The following is a 20298-nucleotide window of genomic DNA, read 5'->3' on the forward strand; positions in this document are numbered from 1 at the left end:
TAACTTTATACAACTGGGTATGCTTAAGCGACCCAGTACTGTATGTATTTTTAACGTCTCCTGACATACACAACAATTCACCTGCTTTGGTTTTGCTTTGGTTAACACCTTTAACTTCATTCAGTCTGGAAAAGCCACACACATGCATAGTGAGACATTCCAAATCAAATCTAAATGACAATGTAAATGTTCCATCTTGTAAACTGAGAAAAAATGGAGGAATCCCAACTGAAACAAACTTCTTAATATCTGCAGATTCAGCTATTGACTGATCACCTTCATGAATATTCATAATACAGAGACCGGGCCAGATTTTCAGTGCAGAGCACCCAGAACTGTTCAGTGGTAGAGCATACTGAGTCTGACATCATTATGCTATTGGAGAGTCTTTGACCACACCCACTCCTTCCAAATGCAAATTTCCTGACCTTTTCATGCCTAATGTGTATGCAGCGTACAGATAAATTGCAATGGGTGCACATTTCAGCTTTCCGTCTCATCTGAAATAGAGTAATGTGTAAAATAAATACGGTGGAACTGAAAAAAGCTACAGTAAACACACACTCCCATGAATAGTCTGCTTTTTATGTAACTCCTGGAAAATACACAAACATTTCGCAGAATGATTCCACACAGCAATCAAATTAGTCAGAACCCACAAGTTCCCACAAGTCTTGTGCATGTCTGTGTATGTTTGTGAGCACTTGTAAAGGCTGTAAACACATTTCAACATTCAGGGATAATTTGATTTCACAGCTGCCAGAACCAATGAAAGATACTATTAGGTCAGAGAGAGGGGGTGGGGGGAGGGAAAGGGTGAGAAGGAGGGGGTGGGAGGGAGAGAGAGTGAGAAAGGGAGAGGGAGGGATAGATGTAACTAGTCTTGAAGCCTGCTAACAAAATAACCATCACCGCTAATAATCAAGCGCAAATCAGAATAAAATGCACTCATTTGGAGCACTGCGACGATGGCAACCAGTGATGAAAACCACAAGTGGTGTCTCTCTTTACCATTACAGAAGCAAAGCAGAGGCAGAACCTGACCAAGTACAGGCGTAGTGACCACAACTCGGCCAATGAGGCAAGCCAATATAAAGAGTCACAGCAGGCAATGAAGGACAGTGTGACAGGTGTGGTGAAAATAGATGCAGTTTCTCATATGGAATAAAATACTGATAATGGTGTTTGTGTCTGAATATGTGCGCGTACATTTCTTTTTGTGAGGCACATATAGAAACGTTCTTACTCTAACTTCCCAAAGTGGGGAAAAAGATCAGCTTCACAGATTTTTGAGGAAAGTTTTTTCCAAAATGTTCAAAAAACTAACTTGTGCCACTAACAGCCAGATATTACAGTCAGTTTTATGAGATGCTTCCCTACTATCATTTAGGACCTGTCAAAGAAACTTAACAAAGCTACAGCCTCCTGTACAAAAGCCCACTGTAGCAGGTTTTGCTTTTTCACTCACATGTTCTGAATGACCCAGAAGTGTTTTAAAATGGAAGCCTGGTCTGGCAGGTCACCGGTCTTGTGTTGCTTGCCTGGTTACCCTTTGGCTAGTGCAATTTCAGAAATAATGAAGTCATAAATCTTCAGCAAGCACAGGACAGGGAAGAACCGGATGAAACCACTCGCTTCCAACTAATGCGACTGTCTCATTCACCCGGCCTGTTCACCTGATAACAATCTCATCTGTGTTGACTATGGACACGGCTCCACCACAGGCTGCCACTCGACTCGTTTACTTCAGGTTTATAACAGCTTTATAACATCTTTCACGGTGGCTAATCAGAAAATGTTGCCCAGTTTGATTCAATTTTTCCTGTTTTCTTTTTTTTACATAATTTCATTGATGAACTGCATTTACTCCCGTTTTAGGTACAATAGTTTTTTGCCGTGTATGGACATCGGCTGAAAGTATGTGCTTGTGCTTGTTAAAAAAAACAAAAAAAAATGGATGCCATCTGCCTGTGTTCATGCTAACAGATACAGTAGACACTGTCCATACTAGCTGGGTGACAATATGTCTATCTGTCCCTGGCTAACAGGTGCACATGGTGTCTCAATGCCATATGTTAGCATGTAGACATTCAGACTGATGAGTATTAGGGGGCCACCTCTGTCACTGGTCTCTAATAACAGGATCTACTCTTGATTTTTTTTTTCCTGGAAACCTGGCAAGATGTGGAATGTCATATTTTGACAGATGTTTTTATAAATTTTTTAAAAATTAAGATGTTTCCACAGTTAAATTTAAAATGGACTTTGTCACGGTTTACCATCCTGATGTACAGGATTGTGTCTCAAAGCCAAATCACACAATTTCAGGGTAACAAGAATGTTCCAGAATTAGTCATACTCCCTGATTAAATGAACCAAAATGTGTCAATGTGCTGACACACGCACTCCATGTGTTCATCGAGGCTTCACCCTATCTAAGTCTATTGCAGTTCACCCTAGCCACTCGGTTAACTGTAGGCCGCAGATGAGAACCGTAAGCTCCGCCTACTTGGGCGGGGCCGGATAAAATGAAAACCTCATTCCTCGCCGTGGCATGTTAATTGCTCCTCGTTGACAAGTCACAGAATTAAACAGGGTGGCGGGGTTGCTCACACGAGAGAGCGCTTTCACGCCAGTCACATCCAATTCATGCATCTGTTTGTTTTTTTTTCACGGGGAGCCCTGAAGCCGGAGCCGACGCTCGTTCCAACCCTTTCCGAAGCGTCCAATGAGCGCGCAGCGCACGCAGAGAGCCGGATCGGCCTTCCAGTCGCCTCCGGTAATTAGGAGTGACAAGATGTTTTCGTAACCTCGAGGGCCTCTAAAACCGGCCCGTAATTACGGGCCGCCGCGGCTGACCCCACCCCCACTGCCCCCCGTCCCACTTTGTGCCCCCGTGTTTTGGGGCAAGGCTGGTCATGGAGTGTTGGGGGGGAGGTGGGGGCTTGATCCTTTCACAGCTCCGTCGGACGGGATGTCTCTGCTCATAATCCAAAGTGACAGACAACGCTGGAGACGGTACCAAACCGCCCCGTAGCCCAATTTGCACCAATTCCGTCGTCAGGGCTGGCCGCTTCCCTTTGGGATGGGTTAGAGGGAGGGGAGAGGGAAGCTCATTAGAAGCCTTTGTTACACCCAAGGGCCCCAGTTCCCCCAAAACTGGAGGTACCACGGAGGGGGAGAAAAGCGCCATTTTAAGAATGTAGGCGAGCTTTATTTCCAAGAGTCATTTCTAACACTCTGAATGAGGTCTGACAATTTTACTCACAAGGTCAAATGTTAATGTTTGCGGGATTTGAGAGTGGGAAAAAATTTAAATGGCCATTAAAACTTCAAAACCCTTGAACGCAGAACGCCACGAACATTTGTTGCATAAACCCAAAGTCCATCAGCCTAAAAGGCCCGCTTTTCCCACACTTAACTTCATCTGTACAGGTCACTGCCCCACCTTCACTGCTGCCACTTCAAAGACTTAAAGCCCTCCTCTCCAGCAACATAGAGTGTAAATGAGGGGAACTGAAAAAGCTGCACTGGACCTGTACTTCCAGAACAGTCTGCTCCAAGGAAAAATACAAGGGCCTCAGTACTGAACTCTTTGAACTTGCGTATTTCTACTCATTTCTTCGACGTGTTTCTTCTTCTTCTCAATTTTTCCTGGCGTCTCTGAAAAGCTGCTTCCTTGACGTCGACAGGAGCCAAACCCGTTGAGGCGTCTGCCGAGGTAGACGTCGGGTGACGCATCGCATTCGGTAAGGCAACGGTAGGGCTTCAGACAGCCTGGTCTCACTGGATTGAACTGGGTCCAGTCAAATAATCAGAAATGACATGCACCTCGGCTGCCAATAGGACACAAAGCCCAGGCCAGGATAAAGGCTCCAGTCATTCCCGCCCATCGGTTACGGGAGAGCGAAGCCTGGCACGGCCGACCGTGCCTTTTACAGAGACAATTAAATAGCTAATCAATTCTGTTCCTTTGTGAAATAATTGGAGCGCAGTCATCTAGACCACAATCACTTAGTGGGAAATGAGAGCTACCACATCTGTAACAAAAGCCAGACTGACCGGATAAAAATAAAATGCGATGTCAGAGATGACGGGAGGAAAAAAAAACGAAATTTAAAAATGAGTAACGATCATACCGTTATAATCAAATCCAGGCCTGGTTTTCAGGAAGAATACGTACTCATCTCGTATTGCGTTTTTGAACATGGAAATAAGCAGTTACACACCTAGCCGTAACTACTTCCGTGAATCACCTTATTTAAGCAGCCACTCGGTTAGGTAAGTGAGTGAGAGAGGGACAAGACTGTTTCTAGGGATGCTTAAGAGCAAACGAAAGCTGAAATCAAATAGCACACTTTGCACTAATCACAGTGACTCTCCCTCTGTTCTGAGTAACAGGAGGCAAACGTGGCATCTCTTTGAGCACACAACTGTCACCCAAACCCAGTTTGATGTCTGGAATTTGGCCAATATCACATCTTTTAAATATATAATTCTATATAATTTTCTCATATTTGCTGACGGGCAATACGGTGCTTTTGCTTCAATATCGAAATTCTGACCACAAAAAACTCACACTGGGAGTGAGTAAAACAAAACAAAAAACACACGGGGAGAATGTAGCAAGCACAAACCCGAGAAAGGGCGCGAACAGGAAGCAGAAGTGCTGGCGTGGACTCACCGGCCTGGTTGGTGATGATGTTGACGGAGGAGTAATGCGGGGAATAGGGGCTCTGGTCGGAGACGCCGTTGACGGCCTGGATCTCGAAGGTGTACTGCGTGTGGGCCAGCAGGTCGCTGATGTAGACGCGCGGCTCGGTCAGGCCCAGCTGGCGCGGGACGAACTGCACGTTGTCCCCGCAGCGCGTGCAGCCCCCCCGCCCCGCCCCGCAGCTCTTGCAGATGATGTTGTAGACCACGTCCTCGCGGCCCCCGCCCTCCCGCGGCGGGGCCCACTCCAGCATCAGCGAGGTCTCGTTCACGCTGGAGATCACGTTCTGGGGCGCCGAGGGGACAGCTGTGGAGAGACGCGCGCAAACGCCTGTTAGCATCCATCCATCCATCCATCCATCCATCCATCCACCCACCCATCCATCCATCTCTCCATCCATCTATTATCTACTTATCCTGGTCAGGATCGCAGGGGGTGCTGAAGCCTATCCCAGCATGCATCGGGTGAGAGGCAGTACAACACCATGGACAGGTTGTCAATATATCACAGGGCAGCCTGTTAGCATTCTGATCTCATTTTCTGTGCAGTGCTGTGGAATCAGAGCCAATGAGCTTCAGCAATAGGATGCCTTGATTTACAAACCAGCACAGAAACCCTGAACCACGGAAATGCAACCTCCACCCCAGTGGTTTCAGCGTTTCCATTGTAATTATATAGTGTGTTTCCAATGGGCCCGTTTGAGGATAAATTATGCAAATATCTGTGTAAATGTTAATAGAGATGTTGTAGAGAGTTGGACGTCTCTCTTGATATGCATAATGCCACGTCTTAAGAAATAGCTACTGTACATGCAGTGAAACGATTACTCAACCACTGAAAAATTAATCATAGAGAAACATGTAATCAACTAACAGGCCTAATAAATATACAATGGATGTTACTCCTTTTTATGGATGTTCATCATTTTATCATTCTGTTGATCGACTCACACCTAATGAGCAAACGGTGAAGACAACAAACAGCCTCTTAAATATTCACAAACCAGATGAATAACTTGATTACTACACCAGTGATTGTACCCAAACATTGGCATCCAGCCCTGAAGCAGTAAGTCAAACAGACAACACAGAGCTACAAACTCCACAGGGTCCGTTAGCCTCAGATCAAAGTCACATGAGCTGGCTTGATTGGCGCTCAGTTATTGTTAGCGTAGCCTGACAGGATAGCTAGCTAGATATGTCTTGGGAAAGAGCGCTCAACACCGGATGGATTTGGCGGTAGTAACAAGCCGACGAATAACGATTAAGGGAAAAGCAGGATATACGCAGAAGGATACATAGGCTATTCGTATAAGCAGAAAGACACTTTGAATAAGATCAGTTGCTTTTATCATTTTTATTTCACTCAGCTGTACTTATTTTGCCTTTGCAATTCTGCCTAAAATTGCCCAATCCTTTCTTTATCACTATTATTGAGTTTGACCTAAAACTGCCCAAACTGTGGATAAACACACAGGTCCAGTGGATTCAGGTGGACTGGCTCATCTCCAGCTGTCAGTCTTATGTGCAGCACACCTGAATGTGGCGCTCGAGACTGCTGTTCTGTGACTCAGACTTAGAATGTGCTGTTGCTCTTTCAAGCCTGCTTAAATGCTCTTCAAATGCCATTGTGCCCCTGTGTGCCAGAGCTGGTCGCAGTGCAGTGGTGTCTCAGTGGTGGTGGGGGGGGGTCATACGTACTGGTGCAGGGCATCCGGATGGGGTCCGAGTCGGTCCGGTAGTAGCCGCTGCGGCAGACGCAGGTGGTGGCGCCCTCGTTGGTGGTGCGGCTGTTCATGGGACACTGTATGCAGGAGTCATCCCCCTGGGCAGGCTTGAAGTAGCCAGACGGGCACGCTGTAACCACAGGGAGGGGCAGGGTGAGCGCACACGGTCACACAGACAAACTTTCATTTCACCTCACCATAGCACTGAGGAACAGTCCTCATTTACAATGGTGTCGAGATTCAGATATTAAAACAGTAGATATTAGAACAGTGAGAGAAAACAGAATTTAAAAAACATCTCTTCTTAAAAGGAATTATAAGTTGCAGGCCGATAAAAAAAGCTTTGCAGGCAGCCTTGTTCAAGGAGACTAGCACATGGCATGTCAGTATGCGCGGCTGGATATTTACAAAATCGATTCAAATGCAGCATCTTGCTCACAGGATGCAACAGGAGTGTGCCAGTGATGTCATACACGTTTGATTGCGTTCAAACACTCAAAGCATCTCACTGCAAAAATGACACCATTCTTACCCCCCTCCTAAAATAACATCCCACTTCAAAACATCTCACATACATATTTCAGAGCGGTTTACTCGTGCCTTCCTCACTAATACCCTTACTCAGGACCTGAAAGTGATGATGAGGAGGCATTACGGAGGACGAAGGCGACTATGCGCCCGTCCCAGGTCCACGGTGACGCAGGCAAGCGTGTCAGCCTTCCTGAACCCACCGGAGTAGATGCAATCCCAGGATGCACTACGGCCAGCGTGGGCGACAATGTCAAGTGATGCTTCCTCCCCGTGTAGGAGCTCAGCGTGAACCTCTGTATTTACAGTACAAGCTGAGCTGACTTCATCCCTGCTCTATCCCAAAAACACACAGTAAAGCCTGCCTGCCAAACAACAGAGCGAACACAACCCGCAGACGCCCCTCTTCTCACGCGGGGTGTGACTCGAACCCCACTTCAGTCAGCCCTGGCCTGTCAGCCTGGCCACAACTCCCACTGTTGCCTCTGTGAACAGGCACGTCTACCTTCTGCCAAACCTCGGACTAACACCACGCTAGTAAATTATAAAAACATAGTTAACCCTCCGTCCTGGCGCTGAATTATCCGGTTAGCGGACGCAGCAGGGAAAAGGCCCGCGGCGCGGCTATTGGAAGAGAGGAAACCAGAGTGGGCGGACCCCCGCTGGGACCCCGGTAACCGCAGTTTGGGCCAATCCATGATGGTTCTGATCGGGCGATCACACCATTTAAATTCACAGACTCCCCGGGAATAAAGTAGTGCAAGGGTGTGGATGTCAAACTCGGTTGTGCATCATTCCCGTATCACAGATTAATTAAAGACTAAATTGAACTTTTAAATTGTTTTGAAAAGCAAATTAACAACGTAAAATTTAAAACGCATACACACAAAGAGAGAGAGAGAGAGAGAAAGAGAGAGAGAGAACAATAGAGTAAGAGTGAGATAGGACTTTTGCTATCTAACCACATACAAACAAACACAAAACCCAGCCACTTCTCTTTTGTGGGTGAAGGAGAAGAGGACCAGTTCATTTGACTTCCACACAGTGGACTCAGCTGGGTATTGAGCGCTGCGCTATTTAGCCGGCCTGACAAACTCCCAGTAAGTTTTATGAGACGAGGCTGCATGTGAGCCCAATTACTGAGCGAAGAAAAAAAAAGAAGTTCAGTCTCCAGCACAATTCGGCACAGGACCCCCCACCCGACCCCCCCACCCCAAAGCTGCGGCCAGAGCTACTGTGCCAGAGCGGCCAACGCGCCGCAGCTCAGCGTGGCGCTGATCGGGCCTGCACGACCTTCAGCTACTCACTTCCAGATGGTTCCATTGTGCGAATACCGTCAAGGGCTTCTGGCGCTCTTTGGAACTGTGGCCCCCACGTTAAACACTCCACTCCCTGTGTGTACCTCAGTCTAGCGTAATAAGATGGCCTCACTATTTATTTCCTTACTTTATTGAGGTGTGGATGCTCAATTCAAAATGTGATAGCTGGAGTGAGATGGGGGGGGGGGGGGGGGTGGTGTCTACACCCCTCCCTGCTACATAAAATCCAGTGGGAAATATTTAGCTACATTGCTATTAATATCATTAAAAAATAAACACATTTTCATAGTCTTAGATCCCATAGGTTTTGACAGGGGCAGTGAAATTCTGCAATAATTGAAAGAGAAAGGAAGCACGAAACATTCTAATGGAATTTATAAACACTTCTGAAAGAATTCAGCAGCAGAGATGTCAAAGGATCTACAGCACCTAAAAGTGGTTCCAGGTGGCTAAAAGAAAATTAGCCACCCCAGATCAACACCACCGCTGCACTGAAGGGAAATATGAATATGTTTGTGATAATGAGGCCGTGAATAGCTCATAATAGACTACTTTAGCTTTATTGCCTTTAATAATCCGGCCTGACGTAGAGGATTTAGAAAGACCCCTCCCAGGACTGCAGTGAATAAAATGCAGGAACTTACACTTCACGGAAAGGATGCCTGTGCCAGAGCACAGCTTGATTTTACAGCAAAGCATCACCACTAAGTCTGATTCACATTTCATCCACAGTCCCTGTGGCAAGATCCGGCCCAGCAGGCCCAGGTACTGTGTGTGTGTGTGTGTGTGTGTGTGTGCGTGCGTGTGCAGGAATGTGTTATTTTCACTGTCCTTAATAGGAATGGAGATTGCTTTTTTAACTTTTTGGTGCAGCAAGATATTTTTTCTTGATTTAGCTCTGCACTCCACAATTTTAGATTCCAAATCAAACTACTCACATGTGGTTAAAGTGCAGATTCTCATGTTTTGCTATACATTTTGGTTTCACCATGTAGAAATTACAGCACTTTTTATACACAGCCCCCCCATTTCAGGGCACCATAATGTTTGGAACAAATGGCTTAAGTTTCTGGCTGGTCAGGTACATTTAATTGCTTCCTTGGTGCAGGTATGAGAGAGCTTTTAGTATCCAGCCTTGATTCTAGCGTTTTGATTGCCTTTGGAGTCTGTTATTGGCGTTTGCCAATGTGAGGACCAGAGTTGTGCCAATGAAAGTCAAGGAGGTCATTATGAGGCTGGGAAATAAGAAAAGAACTGTCAGAGACATAGGCCAAACCAAAATCAACTATTTGGAACCTCATTAAGAAGAAAGAGAGCACTAGTGAGCCCATTAATTGCAAAGGGCCTGGTAGTTCAAGGAAGACCTTTACAGTAGATGACAGAAGAATTCTCACCATAATGGGGAAAAAACCCAAACACCTGTCTGACAGATCAGAAACACTTTACAGGAGGTAGGCGTGGATGCGTCATCGACTACTGTCTGCAGAAGACTTCACTAACAGAACAACAGAGGCTACACTGCAAGATGGAAACCACTAGTTAGCCACAAAAACAGGATGGCCAAGTTACAGATTGCTACAAAGTATCTAAAACAGCCAGAGAGTTCTGAAAAAAAGGTCTTGTGGACAGATGAGACCAATCATCAGAGTGATGTTAAGAGAAAAGTTTTGAGGACCTGCCCAAGATCTAAAGCACCCTCCTTCATCTGTTGAAACCTGGTGTGGATGTTATGGTTCGGGCATATACGGCTGCCGCAGGTACTGGCACGGGTATTGTCTTCACTGATGATGTAACTGCATTCTTAAGTGTACAGAAGCATCTTATCTGCTCAAGTTCAAGCAAATGCCTCCAAATTCATTGGATGACACTTAATCCTACAATGATCCCAAATATACTGCTAAGCAACAATGTTTGACTTTTTCAAAGCCAAAAACCGAAAAATGGTTGACTGACTAAGTCATTCATCTAATCAGAATCCAATTTAACATATGTTTCACGCTAAAGAGAAAATGTAAGGAAACTAGCCACTAGCAGGGGCTGATGATGGCTGCATTCCAGGCCTGGCAGAGCAACACCAGAGAAGACACTCAGCATCTGGTGATGTCAATGAGTCACAGACTTCAAGCAGTCATTGCATGCAAACACAGCATTAAACAAAGTATTAAACATGACTACTTTCATTTACATAACATTAATATGTCCCAAATATTTTGGTACCCTGAAATGGGGAGCTTGTATAAAAGGTGCTGTAATTTCTACACGGTGAAATAGAAGTGTAGAAATTCATTAACACTGATAATGTTAACTTAAACTGAATGTGAACTGCTTGATTAGAAATCCGTGAGGTACAGAGCCAAATCAACCAAAAAAAATGTTGTTGGAGCTATATATACATATCAGCGCACTCTAAACCCTGACCAGTGAATGGACAGCAACTGGCATTAACTTGTCTCCCTGCTGACCCAAAAGGCATGGTAATCCCACTAAAGCCAGGTCTATTGAGCAAAAACTCATGACCTGTTCCATACCTCACTCCACACCCCCCCTTCCCCCGCGGCCCGGGCTCGTAAAATGGCTCCTTTGTCCCGACGCTCCAGTGACCACAGCGGCTAGCGTCCCCCTCTCCCCTCCCCGGCGGCTGACCCATTCAGCCGCTCAAGCCCCGCCCTCGGTCCGTCGCACGTGATGAGAGCACCGTTACAAAGAGCCATGAGAGAGAAAGGGGAGGCGAGGTGTGTGTGTGTGTGTGTGTGTGTGTGTGTGTGTGTGTGAGCGAGCGTGTGTGTGTGTGTGTGTGTGAGCGAGCGTGTGTGTGTGTGTATGGGAGGGCGGGGGGTTGGTGATGTATAAGAAAAAAGGCTTGTAAAAGGAAAAGGATTCAGGGATGCCAGCTTTTGTTAGCGCAGCACAAAAAAAGTGCTGAAAGCTGGAGAAACGGGAAGCGTCGGCCGGCATTTTCTGTGCAGATGAGCGAGAAAAGCTTCTATTGTAGCTGCAAGGACGGCGGCCATTAACCGATTGACGCTTTCCTCCCCCCCGTCCCCCACCTCCTTCTGTCTCTCTCTCTCTCTGCCTGGTTCTGCCCCATTCATTCTCTGTCCATCCCTCCATCAGTCTTTATGTGTCTCTCTTCTTTCAGTCTCCCTCTCCTCTTAATAAGACACCTAATGTAAGTGTGAACAGTGACTACAGTTCCAAACAGTGCCTATATAATTCCAGGCAGGGAGGGATGAAGACAATGTGTGTTTTGGCCACAGATAGAGATGTCTTTCTATTTCCTTTATTCTCGTGATGAGAAAAAAATGCATAGCTTCATGGAGCTATTTCTGTCAGCCAACGACTTATACAAACCTTGGTCCTCCTTAGCAAGACACTGTGACTGATTCAAGTTAGGTTCCCTTTAGAACTTGAGCCCCTCTCTGCCACACCCACGCAACTCACTCGCAAGATCTCTCAGGGCCCAGCCAAGCGCGCGGATGAATTCCATCTGGCCTCATGCACTCTCACTGTAGATTAGGGGAGGATCGCATGCATCCGTCCTCCATCTACTCAATCTGTCTTCCAACCTCAACCTTACCCCACCACCCCAACCCCAAAACCTATTCCACAAGAAGTCCTGAACCTCACCCAACCAAGAGCGTGATTCATGAATCCGCTAACGCTCTGGAACGCTAATGTTCTGCCTGTGGCCGGGAGCCCCGTCACGTTGACGCCCGTCTCCTTAATCCCGTCCGTCCCAGGGGTGGGGGGGTTAGGGGGGGTTTAGGGGAGGGCGCATTCTTTTTGGCAGAGCTTCCACAGGGCCTGGGAATTCAATTAAGACCCCATCTCTGCCAGCTAATTCAATCAGGACAGTGTGAAAGCAATTAGAGCGCTGGCATTCCCATTACCCTGCGCCCCGGCGGAAACGGGACCTCCGCTCTCCTCCCCGCGCTCCCCCGACCTCCGTCGCCCCGCTCCACCGAGGGGGCCGTGACCTCCACACGCGCGGGGGACTGAAGAGGAGCTCAGCTCCGTCCGTCAGGCGTGTTGTGTTCAGGAGTGTCGTGGCGTGTCCCGGTTTGAGCAGCGCTCCAGTGGGAGATCGCCTGGGAAATGAGCTTGTGGGGGGAGGGGAGGCGGTGCAGCTTTGGGCACAAAACCTACATGCACACAACCCAAACATGTACACAGCATACCAGAATAATAATTGACCATTGAGCTGCACTCCCAAAAAGGTATAAAGCTTACCAGCACAGTACGTTTTCATGAACAGGCTATAACTGCAGCGTCTCACCGGGCACAAAGGTACAGAACCTCTGGATGAGTTTTTAGGAAGCAGGCAGCTGATGGTGAGACGGCGGTGGGCCGGGCGTGGCCAGGCACAGAGCAGACATTAATCTCCATTATGGGCGGCCTGTCGACCCGCCGCGGCTGACATCGGCTTCCTGAACCCCCCCCCCCCCCCCTTTAAAACCCCCGAAAGAGACCAGTGCCTGCATTCGCGGAGTCTAGACGCGCCGATCAATCGCCAAGGGTCCCCGCAGGCCGGGGTCAGAAACGAGAGGTGAAAGAGGTCCTGGGCCTAGTTCGCCATTCACAGGACGCACAGATCACCTCAGACAGGAGTTGGCAAGTGAAAGCAAAGCAAACCTCCTGGCCATAACAGGAATGTACAGAAGATGCATACATATGGTCACGTACAGACAGCGTTGCCTCCAGACCTATCCCATGTGGCTCTGTGTCACAGGATGTGCCGCTGTAGATACAGGACCGTTCTGTCTGTAATGTGAGACTCCACGGGGCCTACTGTATCAGGGTCGCTGTTACATCCTCCAGCCGAGAGGGCTGAGGAGCAGGATGAAACCTGCTCTTACAGAGCTCTCCTACGGACGCTTGTCTCTCTTTAAACGAGGGGGAAGAATGAGAAACAGATGACATGGGGGATCTCATGTCAGGATTTGAACTTCATTGTGAGGGGAAACAAAAGACACACAATCCCATCCTGCCCTGAAGAGGCCAAGCCAGGCAACACGGGGCCGGACACGCCCAGGTACAATAGGATTCACGTGCGCAGGGGTTCGGGGAGAACATATTTTACTTCCGAATAATAATGGTGCGAGACTCCGGTGAATATGAATGCCATTGTGGGAGATGTTGTAACCCCCAGGGCCAAATACATAAAGCGCAGCCAAAATTACAGTGCAGGGTCAGTGGCAAGGGCCACGGCTCACACGCTACGAGGAGTGTGTGTGTGTGCGCAAATTTAATTGTGTTTGTGTGTGTATGGAATTTTGTGGGTCAGTTTGTGTGTGTGTGTGTGTGTGTGTGTGTGCGAGCGTGTGTGAGTATATATGTAATTGTGTGTATGAGTGTGCATGTACTTGTGTTTGTGTGTTTGCATGGTGCTCTCTTTACAATTTTTCCATCTGTGTTTAGAGACTTCATTATTTTTTCTGTTGCTGCCAAAGCCTTGGCCTTAAATTCCGAATGTGCGCCCTTTCTCAAGGACGACCAGTTGCCTGGGCAACGGGAGCGGTTGCCACGCTGGCTCTCGCCGCTTGACGTGCGTCTGGGGGCACCACTCCGCGCGCGGGGGTCAGCGTCGCAGACGGCTCCTCTCCACGCGCGTCAGGACCTTACCGCCGCACTTTCCCGTCCAGCGGCGTCGCAGGCGCACGGGGGGGGGAAAGCAGTCCCCGTTCATCCCTGACAGAGGCAGAGGAACACGCAATCCGCGCTTCCTCAACGGACAGCCGTGTCAAAACCCACGACCCGCTCCGCGCCTTCAAAGAATATCTGTCATGTCTTCTGACTCAAATTTACTGTTACTGACACTTACATGTGCAAAACCGTTGTTGCTGTTGAGTTTAAAAACATATATGAATCATATTTGAAATACGGCAGTACATGACATCTACTCTGGTGGTAGAGGGCACAAAACAGCAAGTCTATTGTGCACTCAAACATTCAATGCGCCGCTGCAAGGAGACTGTCGTCTACAGACATCGGCAAGGAGAAGGGGCAGTCTGACAGCTTCAAATGCACTTCCTGTTATGAAGGAGGAGGACCGTTTTATGAGGCGAGCTCCCCAGCACAGTCAGAGTGACTGACAGGAGGCATAAAGGTGCCAAAAGCTCCCCATCAGACAGACAGCAGGGCAATGGGGGGACAGAGGGGGGCTAGGGAGGGCCGACGGTGCAGAGAGCAGCTGCTGCTCAATCCTGTCTCTGTCCGTGTCTCTCCCTAATGCCACCCCCGCCCCACCCCTGCCACTGAGGCGCGGCGTATCACATTCACAAACTCTGCTTCCGCCCCGGACCCCCAGGGCAAAATTATTGGAGATTAAATTTGATGAGACTTTTGGGATCTGAAGTCTCCAGTTCCATCTTCCAAAAAAACAAAAAAAAAAAACAAAAGAAAAATAGCTTGCTTAAAAATATGCTCCCTATTAGACAGCCAACAGCTGCTGCTATCACATATAAAATGTAACAAAGCACACACACACACACACGCACACACAGACACACAGACATAAGCACACACAGACACGCACACAGACAAACACACACCCACACACACACACATACGCACACACGCACACGCACCCACACACACACACGCACGCACACACACACACACACACAAACACAACGCACCCACACACACACACACACACACACAGTTGAGACTGAACTTTCCAGCCAGTTCAGCGATTTGCCATTTCAAGTGCGATTGCTGCCAGGACATATTTAGTCAGTTTTCATTAGTTTGACGTATTTGATTCCTGAATCTACCTCAGACTGATAAAAATAAAAATAAAAATCATCTTAGCATCACTGCTAACTTCATACCTGTCCAGACAGAGACAGTACACATTCAGTCCCATAGTTTATCATCTGGGCATGCTGTTCACACTTACATTTAATGAACAGGCAAAGGAGTGAGAGAAATCACATTGTGCTTTGCTGACCACCTGACACAGCTCCAGGGAACAAGCCTTTTGGTTTGACAGGCAATCTGGAGCAGCGTCAAAATTTGATTCGTTAATTAGGCGTTAAAGAGTAATTGCACTCGCTGTTTCAGCCTGGCTCCGCCTACTACACAATTTAGAAAATCGAGTTCCGAGGGTGGCTGAAGTAGGCGTGTCCATCTCATTTGCATAAAATATTATACATGCAAATGAATCTACAGCGAAGCTGTGTCTGGCTCATGAAACTCAGATCAAACTAGGTCTTGCAGATATATGAATCCAGATTCAACAAATACATGGCTGATTTCTCGCCTCAAATGTTTTCAGAACCATACTTTTGGCCATGTAGTGTATGTGGACACCTCACATACATGAATATCTCATCCAAATTCTGGGCATTATTATGGAGTTGGTCCACCTTTTGCTGCTATAATAACCTCCACTCTTCTGGGAAGGCTTTATACTAGATGTTGGAGCATTGCTGCAGGGATTTGCTTCCATTCAGCCAGAAGAGCATTAGTGAGGTCAGGCACTGATTGGGCAATTAGGCCTGGCTCACAGTTGGCTTTCCAAATGATTCCATAGGTGTTGGATGGGGATGAGGTCAGGGCTCTGTGCAGGGCAGTAAAGTTCTTCCACACCCTTCTAAACAAAACCATGTCTATATGGACCTCGCCGTGTGCGCACGGTCATTATCATGCTGAAACAGGGAATGGCCTTCTCCAAACTGTTTATTTTTCTGCCAGATGATATTATTTTAGAAATGCTGAAATAGTGGCATTGATTAAAATGTTTCATTATAAAGTAGGCATGCAAACACATTTACAGCTGAAGAGAAAGTGATCTAGGGTGATTCTGATTGGTGAACGGACGTGTCAGAACAAGCCGGGACGCAGATTGACCCATAATCGCATTCAGTACTCCAGGAGGAATGCAAGAGCTTTAAATTCAGCGGCCCCTCACACACACGCACTTTAATGGAGGAGAAAGTGTACCCTACAGGAGTAATGACACCCACCTGGGAGGAGTACAGATTTAACCCCCCCATACCCCACATCAACCCCCGCCTCCCCCACCATCGCGCCCCCTCTGGGGGCTCGGATCCAGGGCAAGGCACTGTTCCGCCGTCTCTGGGATTTAAAGGCGTGCATCAATTAATTATCCTTTAAATATCTCATCGATCTGTTGGAGGGAAGACCCCCCGCCGCTCGGCTATTTATCCGCCTCCTCAAAACGCCCTTCTGCCTCCGCTGTCCCCCTAACCCAGTTGGAGGGAAGGCTGTGCCGCCTGTGCCTTCCCTCATTTGTCCCAATCAATGTGGCCCGTTAAAAGCAGGCCCTGGGGGTCTCTGCTTGTATTAAGGGGGTTTGGGCAGGCGCAGGGCGCGGAGGGGGGGGGTGGCGCTGGGCCTCCGTCGCCATGGTAACCTGGCAGAGGGCTCCGCGAGCGGCGGGCTGGCTCTCTCCCGTCCCCTCGTGCTCCTGTTTTCTGAGGCCTAGCGCGGCCTCTCCACGCGCACAATGGAACAGTCACATGACTGGGGCAGCCCACACCTCAGATAAACCGCCCCGAGGTGAAACGGACTGCCGTGAGATGCAGCCTTTCTGTCTCCATTTTCCTCAGAGGAACTTCGTTTTCATTTTGTCCACCCACTGTGTTTTTACAGGGTAGCTGACTTGGCACCACTCTAGCAATATATCATCAACGCTCCTGTGTTTACTTAGTTCATAACACCAGCTTACTTAACACAAAGCAGGAACTCTGCATTTGCAAACTCTGGCAGCTGTTTTTCTTGGACACGTTTGTGTGTCAGGTTCTCCCCGGGCGTACCAGTTGCCCGGGGCTCTGCTGAGCTCTGACGGCCACGCTAGCTTTGGCCTCCCTCACCTCCTGCAGCTCAGGTAAGACTGCGAATCACTCCTGCATGGTCTCATCGCTTCATGTCACTGCTGTAGGCCCGACAAATCCCTGCCACAACAGGTAAAGTCAGCAGTGCCTGCTCACGCCGGTGCACTGAGGTTATCAGGTGAGCTGCTGTGCCCACGCCGAAAGCTGCCCGGAGCCATGGGTAACCGCAGCCATGGTAACAGGTGCTGAAGGAAATGGGGGGCCGGGGTTGAATGACCGTCACGGAACGTCTCCATCGGTCACCGGATAACCACCGTGGCCACAGCAGTCCCAAACGCAGGACTAACCTTTCCCTATCACCGTCACCCCTAAACCAAATCACTGTGGCCTTACTGTCCCACACAAAGATGGTGCCACCCGGCACAAAGATGTGCACTACAGTACATAACCAAAAATACAACACAGAATATCAACAGGATAATTCACAACTGTAGTACAATACTAATGGCAGTAAGGCATGAAAGAGGAATAGCAACCCTATGTGTCCGTTTTTTAAAATAAACAGGTCAAGGCCTCAATGAGTTAATTAGAAAAATGAATGCAGCTTGTAGCCAGAGAAAAAGGAGGATTAACCTATCTGTTAGCACATGGGTCTGCCCCATGTTACCCACACACACAAACTCACATAACCGAAACACAAACAGACACGCTCCGGTGCCAGCTCGGGCTCCACGTCTTGTTTTGCCGCCGCAGAAGGGTGGCTTAATCCGCGGGGAGCTGGCGGAGATCTTATCGCCGGGGCGGCTGCCCGCGCCGGAGACCGGCCGGATTAGTCTAGGGTTGCCGGAGTCTCGGGGATTAGCCGGCCCGGCAGGCAGGGGTCAGCCCACAGTCGCGCTCCGAGACACGGATCCCTCGGCCCCGGCGTGAAAAATCCAGAGGAGGCGCGAGGGCGGGGTGCAGAACGCCAAAGGGCAGCGGTCTGGGACGCGTGCCCGCGCTGGATGACCTTCAGGGGGCGATAGACTAAAGGACAATTTGCTGCAGAGCACCCAGCAGACCCCTTTCAGACCCCCAACTCATCTCAGGAGACGTGAATGAGAAAAGACCACCTCCTCATGTGAACAGAAACACACACGCTTACACAGACACAGACACACACACGGGCATCGGGACAGTGGCACACACACACGGTGCATACACAAGATGACACACATGCACACACACACACTCACTGACACACATACATGCATGCACGCGAACACACACACACACACTCACTAACACTCACATGCACACACACACAGACACATGCACACGCGCACACACACACACTCACGTCCTTCATCTAACCTTCCAGAAGCAGACCAAAGTGAGATGAGTGAGATCCCACCCTGTGCCTAAGCCCAGTGGTTTTGTGCGGGTGTTTATGAAACGTGCGGGCGTGTCGGAGCGGTTCCAGCTCCGGGATATGCACGGAATGAATTTCCACTCGCTGCAGGAGCCTCTCTTCACTCACTTTAATATTTCATGGCTTCTCGGGTGCCAGTCACACGCTTCCTTGTTGGGAATTTTTCTGTGGGGTTCCACGAAGGCTGAGGCCTCTGAGTCTTTTGTTCAGTGACAGGCACTTGAGCATATTTACAGTTACACCTGGTTTAGCTGACCTGAGACATACCGGTGTATCTTACCACGCAAAAGAACACATATCCATGCAAAAGAGACAGAGATGGAGACAGTGAGAGAAGGAGGCAGACACAGAGAGACAGAGGAGAGAGCACTAGAGAGAGAAAGAAAGTAAGAAAGAGAGAGAGATGGCACCGTGCACAAAAAAACAAAACAAAAACCACAAAAGACGAGCAAAACATAACATACAAAACAAAAACAGAACGCACAGAAACAGACACAGAAAAGACAAAAATAAATGCACAACAGATGCACAATAACGCACTGAGACTAAAGAATGGAGTCACAGCGCATCCACAAAACAGCACAACAGACACAAAAAAAACATAAACGGGATAAACAACGGGAGGTTCAGAACCGAGGGCCAACACTATGCACGCACGCCAACACGCCACCGTCAGACAATGTAAAACACAAGAGGGGTCCAGAACGGACGCACAATAGACGCACAACAGACACGCAACGACAGAAACGCGCTCGGTTTCAGTCATGTGACCTCACTGCGTACCACGCACAAGGACTCAGGAGGACAGACGCACGCGTGTCCAGCCGAAACGCCACGGTGCTGTTCTCAGCTTAAACAAGCGGGAACCCAGCAGAGACGCACCGCGCCAGCACCGCGCTCTTCCAGCCCGGCAAAATAGGTCACTGGATGCTAAACAAACCTTCCAAGGAGTCTCCAAATCAACATGTGCCATCGCTATATCTGGAAACAGGGTCATGGGGAGGAGCTTCCCAGGAGGGGCGGGGCAGGAAGGGGCGGGGCGGGATGGAGGGTGACATCACCGGGGTCCTGTAGGCAAGGCGATGATGCCGATTTGATCTGCATGTATCTTTCTAAAGCCTGCCTCCCCCACCCCCCCAATAAGAGTGTTGGGTTCCCCAGCTACCTCCAAGCGTGACATTCCATCCAGTGTCAATGTCATTAACGGGCTCAGAAGCAAAGCAATTATAACCTCATTTTTGGTCAAAATTAAAAAAGAAAGATTATTATATTTGGTATGCAATTCATGGTGCCCTAACATATCTTTTTTTTAAACTAATTATGGCAGACAGAAATACATTAAAGCATTGAAAGATTGAGAAGAGTAGTATCATAAAAAATTAAAATATTTTCTTAATAGACAGTTCTTGAGTCAAGTCTTGTGAGGATTATGTATTCTTGTAACGTTTTCTAGTACTAAGAACATCATGTTCTTCTTAGCAATAGCACTGTAAGTGTTGTGTACTTACACACACAATACCTTATTTCACTTGTGTAGTGGCTCAGTTTGATTAGACGTGCACTCAATCTCCATAGAGTTACTGCCTAGTCTCTTCTGGTATTCGCTGGCATTCAGGTTTTCAGCACTGTTTGCTATAATGGAGTTGCTCTGGACAAAAGCTTCTGGCAAATGAATGCTTGCTAATGTAAATAAGTTGTGGAGAAGTGGGCCTCTGCCTTTGGGAGCTGAGTGGGAAGGGAAGCACGGGGAAGCCACAGCACTGCAGGTTAATAATGACCAGGTCACCGATGTTAATCTG

The 20298-nt window shown here is 48.3% G+C and overlaps 1 protein-coding gene across 6 annotated transcripts in view; it reads right to left on the reverse strand.

Moving 5' to 3' along the window:
• Positions 1-20298, reverse strand: part of LOC118211777 (ephrin type-B receptor 2) — a 127222-nt gene that overhangs the window by 24814 nt on the left and 82110 nt on the right. For all 6 annotated transcript variants that reach the window (XM_035389232.1, XM_035389229.1, XM_035389227.1 and 3 more), the window contains exons 4-5: positions 6415-6570; positions 4685-5020 (exon numbers count right to left, since the gene is read on the reverse strand). In XM_035389232.1, the coding sequence (XP_035245123.1) occupies positions 4685-5020; positions 6415-6570 (492 nt within the window). The remainder of the gene's footprint in view (positions 1-4684; positions 5021-6414; positions 6571-20298) is intronic.

Source organism: Anguilla anguilla, chromosome 13, assembly GCF_013347855.1.
Source record: "Anguilla anguilla isolate fAngAng1 chromosome 13, fAngAng1.pri, whole genome shotgun sequence".
NCBI lineage: Eukaryota > Metazoa > Chordata > Actinopteri > Anguilliformes > Anguillidae > Anguilla > Anguilla anguilla.